The 14,007-nt window shown below is 45.5% G+C and overlaps 1 protein-coding gene across 1 annotated transcript in view; it reads left to right on the top strand.

Annotated features, from left to right (window-relative positions):
• IGDCC3 (immunoglobulin superfamily DCC subclass member 3) overlaps positions 1-14,007 on the top strand; it is a 176,288-nt gene that overhangs the window by 153,629 nt on the left and 8,652 nt on the right. The window contains exons 8-9 of the mRNA XM_044978899.1: positions 1,734-1,981; positions 2,437-2,601. Of these exons, the coding sequence (XP_044834834.1) occupies positions 1,734-1,981; positions 2,437-2,601 (413 nt within the window). The remainder of the gene's footprint in view (positions 1-1,733; positions 1,982-2,436; positions 2,602-14,007) is intronic.

The following is a 14,007-nucleotide window of genomic DNA, read 5'->3' on the forward strand; positions in this document are numbered from 1 at the left end:
CGATAGTCGCTGGCTCTGTTTGTCTGAGTCTGGGCAGCTGTTCCACCCCATTGGATATGAAATTGTCTCAGTTATAAATGGCCCTTGTCATAAAACCGTGCAGTTCTTGAAGCAGCAATTCACTTCAACTACCTGAGGTGTAAATGGAGTCTAATCCGTCTTATTACCACCTAGCCAATGAACAACCATCCTGTCACGCTGGCAGGACTGGGGCGTGAGCGTCAATGAACAGAGCCACCAGCATTTTAGAAATCTGGAGCATGACCGGGTTTTTTTCCCTTCTGAAATGATTGTGACTGAAAACAGCCCCTAAACCAATAAGCAGTCCCCCCACCCCCATCCCTGCAATATGTTTGAAGAGCAGTTCCAACTATCGCAGTATGAAATCGGTGCTTTCAGACACGAGCATCAGAAATGCACACGGCGGTTTTTTGAAAACCTGAGAACAGGCTCACAGGCTCTGGATTTCGGTTTGAAATGATCCTGTTTTTCAGCACACAAAGGCAAAGGATGAAGCTACAGGCCCGCAGGATAAGTGGGCTAATCCTAATGTTACCCTAAGACTGCTATAATGTGCTATAATACAATTACATCATCACCAGAGGGCTTTCTGACGGGGATTGATTAGACTTGGCTTAAATTTCACGTGCTTTGCCTTTGCCAGCTCATTGCCGGTAGCTATTATGATGATCCTTCCTACCCAAGTTAACATCATGTGAATAGACACAGGCAGGTTTAGGGCCCATCTCTGCAAGGCACCAAGCACCGTTAATAGCTGAAGTTGGCACCAGCTGAGCTCAGCACCTGTCTGGTGGCTCTTGCCTTCTTGTAGAATCAGGCTCTTTAGTGGGACTAAAATCTTACTGAAAGTAGGGCTCAAAATTCACGCAATCCCTGTGCTGTCTTGCATACTCACTCTGCTGAACTCGGATTGCTTCCCACCATCATGAAGCACCGGTCTCATCTCTAGGCTGAAATAGCAAATGACTGGCAAATATCTCAGGGGTAAAGAGTTGTGCTGAAAGCAACTCAGCTGAGCTTGGGGGGAAGGGCAGACTGAGATTCCACTGAGAGAGGGCAGGTTCTATGCAAGAAGATGAACATGGATCAGATGTGAGGATGCCACCTCGCTCCTCTTCCTCGATATTCGCCTGTTTATACAGCTGAGGATTGCATTCTCCCTCTTAGCCCCACCGCATTGTACTGGGAGCCCATGTTCCACTGGCTTCCTCCGTGACCCCTAAGTCGGTCTCAGAGTCACTGCTCGGTATAGGACACAGTCGCCCATCCTGTGACTGCGACCTACAGTGTTAGTGTCTAATTCTTTCTCCACAGCCCATGGGCAGCAGCCCCTTGGGGCGTGCCTCTTCCCTTGTAACTTTAATTAGAGGCGACCACAATCTCTTCCATTCAAGACACAGATATGGTTACAAAATCAGGATAATGTCTCCTCCTCTTCCTTCTCCTTGGGCTTTTCCTTTTCTTGGAATCATCAACATGCAGATGCAGGGTTGGGAGCCTATTTATAGCTCCTGTTTGGCTCAGCAAGCAATGCCAAATGGGATTTATTTCAACAGTCCCTCAGTCAGTCTCAGGCGTTCGTGACGTCTTCTCAGACCCATCCGGATGGACCTCACTGTGGCAGGCGGGTAGGATTTTGAAGGGGCCAGATAGTCCTAGGAAGGCGCTCGGCTCAGAATATCTTGTTTTGTTTTGTCTGCCTGTATTTTTAGCACGCTCACAATCTACGGGATCAGTCAGGAGGATGAAGCCATCTACCAGTGCATCGCTGAGAACAGCGCCGGCTCCACCCAAGCCAGCGCACGCCTGACGGTGCTGTGGGCGGATGGGTTGCCTGGCCCTCCGCAGAATGTGAAAGCCGAGACGGTCTCCGCAACCACTGTCCAGGTATCCTGGAGCGAACCTCTGCAGAACACCAAGGAGATCATCGGTTATGTGCTGCACATAAGGAAAGCTGCAGGTATGGGACAAAAACCTGATGCTCCTTCTCCTAGGCACTTGAATATTATGGTGTGGTGATAAGGGGCATGTAAATGACTAGCTAGAGAGATGATCAGGTTATCTCATCCCTGTCATCTGCATCTCCCTGAGGATTAATCTTTGTGTGCAGGGCAGTGAATAAGAGATAAGAATAAGCAGAATATCAGAAAAGTGATACCAAGCCTTCCATATGGCCTGATAGCTAAATATAAGGAACTGAGTTCTGGTATTTCCTCTAAGAGGGAGGGGAAAGTGAAGCTATATGGGCCCAGTCCAACTCCCATTGTGAGCAGAATCAGGCCCAGGCAAATGCAGTTCCTTGTTTTGATGCAAAACTACGACTTAGTAAACTGTTGCTGCAACGTTTGTCCGTCCCATCATTCCCTCTTAGGGAAACCTAATGGCTCTCTGCTTTCCCTTTCTTGTGCATTTCAGACCCCGTGGAGATGGAATACCAGGAGGCTGTTAGCAAAAGCACCTTCCAGCAGCTAGTGACGGATTTAGAGCCCTCGACCAGTTATAGCTTCTATATAAAGGCTTATACCTCCCGGGGTGCCAGCAAAGCCTCTGAAGTCATGGTGGTGAGCACGCTGGGGGAAGGTAAGGAGGCCTAACGCTTGCGAGATCTGATGCTGGGAAATCTGCGGATAGCAACGCCGTTTATGGGGCTGATCAATGTACTTGAATATTTTAGATCATGTCGTCTTACTGCTCCCCCTTTTTCCTGCTCTGTGTTGTGCTGTCGGATGTTACATAGAATTCAACTGTCTTCTTATGGCAAGGAGCTAATGGACTTCCTTATCCTGGCAGTATTGTACCGGCAAATCAAAAGCAGCTCACGCTCTATCTCACCCCCTATGCTACACAGCCTAATATTGTGTAACTGGAAGTTATTGGAGTTTAAATGTAGCTGTTCCTCTGTTGGTTGTGTGACCTGTTGCAGGTGAAAGGCTCTTTAGAGTTGATAATGTACCAAAGGAGAGTCTTTTCCAGCAAGTGGGGTATGTTTGTGGATTTTCTTTCTGTTTCTGTCCCTATCCAAATTCACTGTGGAGACCTCTGCGATATTTTGTGCTGTGTAGTGCCAGTGGCTTCCTCACACGAGTTCTTTTGATCACCTCAGTGGGGCCTGACTTTGGGCGGCCTTGTGCCTAGAATCCCCCCTCACCCCCTCAATTCTGTGCGCATGTCTTGCGGGATGAGACCCTAGCAGTGAAGGAAGTAAAGGCTATTTGCCAGGTGGTGCTCTGGGTCTCAGTTTGGAGCTGGTGTGAGCTGGGGTAGCTGCTTTGAGGGGGAGCATGAGGTAGAATAAAACCAGCCCATCTGCATAGAGGGGATCCACAGGTGATTTAGAGCAATCGGAGCTGCTCCTGTGCCACTCGCTTTTCTGGTTCCTGGCTCAGGGGGTGAGGCCGGGGAAAGGGTTGTGGCAAGGGTGATCCCTACGCTGGCAGCCAGCTACAGGAGAGGAGCGCAGAAGCCAATGGGAGTTGAATGCCTGGCCCGTCTCAGGATCAGGCCAACGCTGCATTGTAACCTTAAACCACTTGTTTTAACAAAGACTAAAGCCCAGGTCCTCCAAGGTATTCAGGCACTGAACTCCCATTGAGGCTCTGGGCCTAAACCCCTACACGTGAAACAAAGATCTCCATGTTCCCCAGGAGCCAAAATACTGTAGTAACGTGAGCACAGGCTCTGGTGTCTGCAGCCATTCCTGAAGAAGGCCGTAGTGTACTTTCTTTGGATGACACTGGTCCTCCTGAAGGCAGCTGATTAACAGCCCCACAGAGCAAGTCCTTGCTTTGCTCACGGAACAAGAAGCTTCTTCCCAGCCGCAAAGCTCTGACCTGGACTGACCGAATCTTTCAGTTCAACCTCTGGGGCCTGTTCGTACCTTGGCCTCTCTGTGGAGGTTGCCAGTTAGTGTCCCCAATGGGAAAATTCTCTTTGTGATGGAAGGCACTTGTCCACAGGAAACTGGATAGAAACCACCAAACCCTGTTTGACAGGCCACAGTCATGAGCTGCAATAGCTTTCAGTCACTGTAGTGTTTTCTGAAGGGGCAGATCTCTGAGCATTTCAGACAGCGGATGACCATGGTTTATCCCCACGGCCTCTTCTTTTGCTTCAAGAGAAATGCATAGGAGGGGGTGTGTTTTCCCTCAGGAAAGCACTCCGATTATGAATTTGAAATTGAAATATCAATGATATGAGGAGAAAGGGCCTATTTCAGATATAGTTGAAATAGGGCCATTGACTTCAAGTTAGTGAATCAGATTGCAACTCTGCTTTCAGTGGATGTGAAGCTTTGCTGTAGTATTTAAGGAAAAGGGCTAATAAATCCTTGCAATGGGGTGGGCAGGGTAGATACCCTTCAAGGTTATTCACTTAGCATTCTGAAGTAAACCAGTCATCCTTTTCCTTTCAGCGTAGAGATGGGGGGTGTAAACTTTAAAATCCTTGACCCAAAGCTCTGAGTTCAGTAGCAGTAGCCAGCAGCCACGCATGCCTCATAAAACTTGGTGATTTTTGGACAAGGTTGGGGCAGGCTGGGTAGGGCTTTTTGGCATTATTCCCTTAAATCAGCACATGCACGTTTACGTATTTTGTATCAGGGTAATAAATTTCCAGGCTCTTTGAAGCTTGAAGGCATCATCGTACAGACCTAATGTCTTTAAAAACAACATCGCCCTGTATAACAAAGATTAACCACTAAGCTGCAATTTGTAATGGACAAGTAAGCCTTGCTAAATATCCCATTCTCCCTCCACTGAGTTTAATTCACATTTTTTTCCCCGATTGCTGCTGTTTAAAGGAGCTCTTGTCATCTAGTTCATCTGTAAAATGTTGTTCTAAAAGACTCTCCTAAGAACAGAAACGTTTTTGTGACTTATTTTAAGTTCAGTGAAACCAGGTTTGGTTTGAGTGTTGACAAGGAGAGACTTAGAGTATGTCTACACTGAAATAAAAAACCCGTGGCAACGAGTCTCGAAGCCTGAGTCAGCTGACGGTCATGGCCATGCTGCGGGTCTTTCACTGCAGTGTAGTGTAGAGATATCTTTCAAACGCCAGATTTTGAGTTGCTCTGTTCCTGCACTTGGTGGCGAAACAGAGGGGTGGGCCAGAGATGGCTTGAAGCCACCTTTGCAGTCTCCAAATTCTAGTACGGCTGAGGGCCTGCTCCACTTTCCACTCCTCTTCCCATTGCCCTCTGGGGACAGCCAGTTACGTCTCCCCGACTCTGAGGATCGGACCTGGTTTTAACACCACATAGAGCGGCTGCTACTTTAAGTTTCCTCACTGACATAGGGTCTTTAATGGACTTTACACCAGTGGAAAATTGGCATTGTGGAGCTCCCATCTGCCACACCCAGCAGTTTCCTGTTCAAGGATAAAATAGTCTATCTAGCAGGCTGAAAGGAGCTGCAAGAACAGACTCTGTGGCATCCCTGTTCCATCAAAACGTAGAGCACTAGGTTTGGGTGATCACTGAGAATAAGACTGAAGCCAAGTTTATGTACAGTGGAACATGTTCATATGGATGCTTCGGTGGCTGTTTTGGTGAAATCTTATTGACAGGAGAGGACCTATGCTGTCCAGGACTGTAAGTATCTGCAGAAGAAATGAGTGTGTTTGGCTATTAAAACTGACTAAAGTTACTGTGACAGGAAAAAGATGTCGTTTCCCCTCCATAGGATATTCCATGTGCAATGTCTTATCTGTTGCTGTCAAGTTTCCCCCCAGTCATCCTGACTCAGGGACAGAGGAACGGTGACACTTAGTGTCGCTGCTCCTAGGAGACGTATTAGATGCGTTCAGAATCCTCTGCTTTGGCATATCTGTTGCCCGTTCCTCACACAGCTGCGGCTTGCCAAGCTTTATATCTTAAACAAAATACCAAGATGAATTTTGCCCTGGCTTACACTGCATACAACCCCATGGTAAACCGTTGGCTCCAGTGCGTCAGGGCCAGACGTATCCCAGTAACTTCTGTATAGATGTGGCCATTGCAGTTCTTAGCCATAAGGTGAATGTCAGCACAATACAGAATTAGTACCCAGTAGAGATTTTTCCAGGGTGTAATATGGTGAAAGAATTTAGCTCATTAAGAACAAGGCTACATAAGAGTATAGGGCTCTCTGCTTCTTGATGCAAAATGTGCTGAGACAATTTACCTGAACACCAAACAAAGAGACGCTACTTGCTGTGCAGAAGTGAGCTCTGCTTCACCGGGAGGTTGTGGGTAAGGCCCCATGAAGATGTCAGCTGGAGCTTTCTGAGAGTAAGATGAGTTGGATTTTAATTTGTAGACAAGAAAAGATCCCATAAAAGGCATTCTGGTGGCTAGCCAAGGATGGGGATGTGGCTGCTGGGCACTGACTTGGACTTATTTCAGATTTCGATGCCCATAAATGCATGTCTAACACACAAATGCTGGCAAATAGCAACAAGCCACGTATATCTGCCTCCTTCAAACCCTTCCTCCAAACTGACTCCTCTCGTATTGTCTGTCACTACTCTCAACTCGGGTGCTTTCTGCTTCTTTCTTTGCACCTGCTCATATTAAAAATGAAGAAGAAGAAGAAGAAGAAAATACCAAGGAGGGAAACCAAATAAATGATCTGCATCCTTGGTAAATATCTGGCATTAGAGAAATCGTCCTCTCTGTTTTCCATTGTTCATGCTTCCTCTCTGTCTACACCACAACTGGTTCTCATTTCTCATCATGTCTCTCTTGTTTGAATTCTAAGATCCTCGGGGCAGGGACCTCATGTAAAACTCTAGGCATAGCAGTAGCACCATAATCAATAATGTGTTGAGAAGTGGCCAAGCAATCATGAAATGGAGAGAGGGGTCTGCTAACAAGATGGGGGAGAGACTGAGCTTCATTATAATATAATGTTTGTTAGATCATTGGCAGAATTTCACATTTCAGCAGTTTAATGCTTCTCCTAGAGCTCTCCAGCCCAGTCCTGAGCTCCCGTAAGCCAGTTCTACATCTGCGTCACTCCACTTATTTTGGTGGAGTTACTCCTAATTTGCACTAGCATAAGTGAGGTGAAGATTGGGCCCATTGTCTCAGGCCATCTACAGGCAGGTGCAGGCAGACAGCAGCGCATCAGGCCATCTTTGGAAGGTTTTCTTCATAGGCTAGAATCTTATTTTTTTTAAATGAAAATTTAAATTGCACCGGAACTGAAAGAGCCAGCACAGAAGCTGTTAGTTGTATTGTCAGGTACCATCTCAATCCAGTCACAGGAGGGAATGATTGACAAGCAGAGGGGGAAGAGATGGATTAGATACTGTGAGTACTTCAGTATAATATGAATTGGAAAGATGATACGACACAAGGCTAGAAAGAGCGGAAGAGGCAAGGCCCGTCTCTGAGACACGCTATTGTAAATTCAGAATAACTCTATTGATTTCAGTGTCTTTACTCTGGATTTATGGGAGTGTAGATGAGATCAGAATCTGTTCCAGTAGTTGGGATTGCTGCTCAGCCTTCCGGTAACGAGATACAGAGGTGGCATATTACAGATGGGGAGAAACAGGTGCACGCCTTAGATGCAAACAATGTGACTTTTAAAATCTCAAGCTATATGTGCATCATAACAGTGTGTACGCAGCATGCACTCCTATTCTTGTCTTTTAATGCATTTTAGGGTTTTCTCCAGGACTTTTTGACATTTCTCTAGGATGAAGACTGTTCCTTTAGTCATCTTCGGCTAAAGAGGACGCCAAGAAGAAAGTTGAAATGACCTGGGGAAAACTCCAAACAGCACGGAAGAGGAAAACAAGTATTCCATCCCTTAGTAACCTTGGGAGACTCCTTACATATATTAGATATATTTTACCTCATATATACTTCTGTGAAACACATATAAATGTGTGAGTACACATGTGTATATATACACACATACCTCTATACTGCCATGCTGTATACACTTATTGTGTAATGAAATTATAAACAGCACATGCATTCTACAAGTGCATACATAAAACAAAAACGATATATTCCAAGTTTTAATGAATACTATATATTTCAAGCTTTGAAGGAGAGACGTTCTTGTGGTTTTTATTAAATGTAAGGCTCTGAACCCGTAAAATAAAACCAACTCTTCACAAATTGGGGTTGCCAATGTTAATGTTTCTTTGTCCAATGGATAATAAAGGTATTTCTCCCCCCGTTGCCACATTTTCATTTATGAGTCAGGTAATGAGGATCTAACAAAGGGCAGCTTTTCAGCCAGCCTACCACTGAGCGTACCCACTTCTGCATGCACAACCAGTGTACACTCATTTTTGCACGGATCCTGCAGGTTTGTGTGGAGGTTGGATTGCTGGGCACCCACTGGAACCTAAATGTGGCTGCTTGCATGCACAGATTTGGCAGATGCCTACTTCTGTGGTGCAATCAGTTGCATGCCCAACATTGGAGTCCAGAGGGGGAAAAATTGCCCCGAGTGTGCCCACTGCTCTTCTGTTGATACATGGCAGCTGATTTCGTTGTGTCTCCGACTCTTCAGCATACAGCGTCTCAATAGAAAGACACATGCTTCAACGAACAGATCAGAAAAGGCAGTTTTGTGCGTACTCCGGTGAGGCATGCACTGTAAATGCTGTGTCAGAACCTTGAGAGATGGCGAGAGAGACCCTATGTACTGTAATATTGCAATATTCAGAGGCTCACGGACTTTGCCCAGCTGAAGGCTGCTATGGCAAAATGCCAGGAACTAGAGAATTGCATGGAAATTGTATACGCCTGAGCAAATGAAGAGACTCTGTGGATGCACCTCTGTGCACTTCGTGCCATTGAAGATGATCAGCCTCTTTTTAGAAAAGGCATGGGCAGCAGCCTGACAAGCACTGTGGATAGAACGTTTATCACTAAATGCCAGATCCCAAGTTCCCTAAACTTTAGAGAAATCTGGATCCAAATCCAGATCCAGACTTTGCAGCTGGCCCTTATGCCTCTAATGGTCTAAATGACAGACCTCTCCTGACTCCCTCAGCTTTCAGAGTTCATATTCTCAGGCCAGAGACCGGGCTGTGGCCGAGCTGAGCTTGCCGTAGCTTAGGGCTGTGCTATTTCTACACTTGTTGTCAGTGGCCCTCAGAGCCATTCCAGTAGCCAAGTATTTCCAGCGTGCAGGGTTTCACTGATCCCTTGGTCACCTGTCCTGGGGCCACCCTGCATTACTAGTGGAGCCTGTGTGCAGGGTAGATCCTCCAGTGGCCAGACCAGCTGGGGTTCCTGCTGAGTCGGTGGAAAGCTGCTGCAATAGGGTGACCAGATGTCCCGTTTTTGGGGACTTTTTCTTATATAGGTGCCTATTACCCCCCACCCCCATCCTGTTTTTTCACAGGTGCTATCTGGTAACCTTAAGCCGCAATTCTGTACCCTAGTGTCCTTAGCTGTTAAGCTCTTTAAATACATCCTGTGCCTGACCAAGGTTTCTTCGTCTCTAAGGTGATTTCTGCAACACATAGTCCTTGAGTGTTGTAGGGCAATTTAGAGATGTCCAGGCACTTCCCCCCCCGCCGTCATTTCAGCTTTGCTCAGGTGGCACAAGGCCAGGCACCTTGTGAGATCTGTTTACTTAAGGATACACTCAAATTTTCAGTTCCTGGGGCTACCAAATGCTGAGCTCATCACACAGAAGTGATGCATTATTTCTCTCTAGCAGCAAGAACATAGAATATCAGGGTTAGAAGGTCATCTAGCCCAACCTGCTGCTCAAAGCAGGACAAATCCCCAGGCTGTTTGTTTTTTGGGGTTTTTTTTACCCCAGATCCCTAAATGGCCCCCTCAAGTATTGAGCTCACACCTCTGGGTTTAGGAGACCAATGCACAAACCACTGAGCTATCTCTTCTCCTATCATGCATGCCCTTGTATAGCCCAGCCCTAGCTTAGGGATTGACTCCAGGGTGGTTACCTGAATTGACCAGTATTGTGCTGCATAGTCCTGGCGTAGCCATAGATCCATTCACTGGATTTATGCTGTGCAAGCACCTCGGGCATCAAATGATTCTTATATGGGTCAGTTTTTATCTGCAGAATGGTATTGTCATCTCATGTAATGGCACATTTTATCCCTGTTGTCATGTAGACTGGGTATGGGGAGAGAAGCATAATGTAATACATCTTCTTACATCCTCCTGTTAGCTGCACAGCTGCCTTCTGGGTCCTCCCCATGTTAGTTAAACCAGCATAGACTCCTTTATGCTCTATTCAGTTCTGTGTTCCAAATTCAGAGGTGATATGTAAGATACATTTTGGTAAGCGAGTGTGAGTCTAAATCTAACCAAGTAAATCCTGGTCTCTAACTCCTGGTCCAGGATGTTATAACAGGGATACTACCGTTGCTAAAATGTCACGTGGTGAAATGAACCTCTTTGAGGTGTCACCGTGAGCAGATGCCATGTGATGACATGAGACCAATAAATAAGGGCCACGCTTCAACAGATGGGGTCCATCACCTTCACCTCCTCTAGGGTTTCAGTTTACTAGGCTATTTTCTATTTTAGGGTAGGGCCTGGAGTTCCACCCCCAAGGCTGAGTCAAACGGCCTGCCTCAAAGAGGGGAGCCCAGGCCACCCCACAGTTTTGTCCTGGAGGGATCAGAAGGGAAGAAGAGTTATAGGAAAAATTACATTATTGGATTTAAAAAAAAAAAGTATCTACATCTACATGAAATGGCATGTTCCAGTACAAGTTTAGTTCTGATCCATAAACAGACTCCATTGTTGTGTGTACACATACGAAGCCAGGGTGTAAACTGATTTCCATTTCAATAGCTTACACATCTGGATACTACCCTGGTAAGAAGCAAACTTTGATATAATTGGTTGTTTTCCGATAACAGATGTTAAGCCGGAATATCTTTATACAAACGAATGTGGAAGCCTGCGTTCTTATCGTTTTCTAGTGAATGTACATGGAAATGTTCTCCTAATGTAGGTCAATGGGAAACTCCAACTCATTGTTCCTTTCTATTGACTTACATGCAAGTCATTAGGAAAATTCATTGACTTGCCCTGACGTTGCATCCCAATGGGAATCAGTGGAGAGGGAATACCTTTTTGGAAGACGTGATTGCATAGAAGTATCTCAAACAACAGATTCGTTTTTGTTTTTCCATCACAACTGTACTTTTTTGGAAAAAAAATTTAAAACGTCTGGGAAATTTCAGATCCTTCAGATATGCTGTTTTGACCATAATGTCATAAAACAGTAAAAACCTGGGAAAGTAGCTTATTTGCTGTTGTCAAGCTTCAAACTGGCACAATTACTTTTTAATCAACATTTGAAAACAAACTTACCTTTTCTGTAATACCATGATAAGATGCCACTCAGTTCAATTAAAAACTGATACATTTAAAATCAGTTGTTATTATTTATTCAAGTGCACAATAACTTTGTGGAACTCTGTGCCAAAAGATATTGTCAAGACAAATATCTCAGTAAGCGTCGATAAAAGGTAGAGACAAGATAGCTGAGGTAATGTCCTTTATTGGAGCAACTTCTACTGGTGGAAGGTACAAGCTTTCGAGCTACACCCACATAGTTGTTATTGGGGCATTGGATGAGATATGCCACATGTTGTGATAAACATAGGTAGGACCCATGAACCTTGAAAGGTGAATGTTGTGAGGGGTATTGATCTTTGTAGCAGTGGCGATACGTCTGCACGTTTTGCACCTGTCGTTCTAGCAGGGCCTGTTGCTATTTTGAGTTGCTGTGTCCTGATCTGTGGGAAGTTTGCTTCTAATGATGAACTTGGCAAGTTTTGCACGTTATTTGAAGGCCAATCTACTTCTCTGGTGGAGTGTCTTTGTTTAGTGAAGGTGGGTTTACGTGTGTTTAGGTGTATATTCCGGACTTTCTCTTTGGAGTTTCTCTGAGCGTCTGGCTGTAGATAACAGATTTTTGTGGTGTGTCTGGGGTGGTTGCTGGCTCTGTGGAGGTAAGGTGGGTTTCTTGTATATAGTCTTTTGTGGGGTTCCATTGTCAAAGCTAATCGTGGTGTCCAGGAAGTTGATGCTGGTATGGAAGTGTTCTAGTGCAGTGGTTTTCAACCTGTGGTGCGCAGACCCCGGGGGTCCACAGGCTATGTATTAAGATTTCCAAAGGGGTCCAACCTCCATGTGAAATTTTTTAGGGATCTGCAAATGAAAAAAGGTTGAAATGGCTGAATGATGGCTCTTGAAGTTGTGATGGAAATCTACGAGGGAGTTTAGATCTTCTGTCTGAGGAGGAAAATATCATGGCTTATCTCAGGCATATCATTGGTCTTGTGGTGCATTTTGCCAGAAATTCTTCCTCAAGGTGGCCCATGAAGAGGTTGGCGTATTGAGGAACCATCCCAGTATTCGTGGCTGTCCCCCTGGTTTGGACAACGTGTTTGCTGTTACAAGTGAAGTTGTTATGGGTGAAGATGAGTTTGGATTTCTGAGGGTTGTGCATTATCTTGTATGTGTTTGTCGGTGCATAGGGAGGTGACATCCGTGGTGGCAAGGATGGTGTTTGAGGGAGATTGTTAAAGTTGGGGTTTCTTGGGGAAGGCTGCAGCGTCTTGGACAAAGCTGCCCTTTTGTATGGTGAGTGGTTTAAGGATGTTTTCTATGAGTCCAGATTAGGAATGTAAATACCATTTTAAAAGCTAACTGTTTAAACAATTAAAAATATTTTGTTTAAACGGTTAATCGATTAAAAGGCTGCTCTGGCCAGCACGGCTGGGGCTGCTCTGGCAGGGCGACATGGGGCCAGTGGGTGGCGCAGAGTGGCTGGGACCAGGCGGCCCAGGGGTTAACAGTTAAGGTGGGTTAACTGGTATGACTAATGCTTATGATTAACTGGTTAACATTGTTCGTGTATCTTGGGAAGCATGTAGAAAGTCCCTTGAGTTGGGTTCATGGGCAATGAGGTTGTAGGGTTTTTCTTCAAGTTGTTTTGGGAAGGATTTGTCAGTATCTTTAAATTCCTGGGTGAATTGCGTTGAGGTCTCCGATGAGCTCTTTACAGTACGTAATGTCAGAGAGTTGTCTGTTAGCCTCGTTGACATAGTCATCACAATAAAGGACTATGGTGGTGTCCCCTTTGTCTTCAGCTTTGATCACTATTTGGTCGATGGATTTCAGAGCCTATCTGCTTTCCTCCTGGTGGTAGAGAGATTGTGGTGGATGTAATGTTTGTTGAGGATTTCACAGAGAATTTTTTTTCCGGAAGTAATCAATGTAATGATCCCGTGTGTGGTTTTGTCCTCTGGCAGCATGTCCAGTCCAATGATTCTTTTTTCTTAGGATTGTCAGTGGGGACGTGGTGCTTCTGGGTGGTGACATCTTTGTTGTGAAAGTAGGTGGAAGAAACCACCTCCAACATGCCTTACCCCCTTCTGTTTTGCAGTCTGTCCCAGTTTAGCTTCCTTCCCCAGGTCTGCAGAAGAGCTCTGTGCAGCTCAGAAGCCTGTACCTTCCACCAACCAATAAAAGATATTACCTCCCCTATCTTGTGTCTCTCATATTCTGGGACCCACGTGGCTACACCAGCACTGCAATAAATGGTTAGACATGTCTAAGAAAAAGAAGAATGACTGTAATTACAGCAGCTAGGATACAGCTACAGGACCACCAATCCTTATTCTTTTGAGCACAGACTCCTAACCAGTTGGACTCAGATACTAGTTTCATCCCTGTTAGGTACTTCATGGAAGATTAACACCTTTTTCAGAGGTCTCTGATACTGGCTACTGTTGGACACAGGACACTGCTATGCATGGACTATTGTCCTGTTGCAGTTTGGCAATTCCAGTGTTCCTGTCGACCAGGATTAACTGAGATCAGATTTATTCCCAAATTGTTATAGGGCTAGATTCTTTCCTGCACCAAGAGCAGAGGCAATAAGGAGCTAGGTCCGGCTCTCTGATTCTTGGCGCAAGCCCTGGACGAGCGACTTCAAGCTGCACAACTGGTTTAGAGTCCCTCAGGGACCCTAAAACCAT

Source organism: Mauremys mutica, chromosome 11 (assembly GCF_020497125.1).
Source record: "Mauremys mutica isolate MM-2020 ecotype Southern chromosome 11, ASM2049712v1, whole genome shotgun sequence".
NCBI lineage: Eukaryota > Metazoa > Chordata > Testudines > Geoemydidae > Mauremys > Mauremys mutica.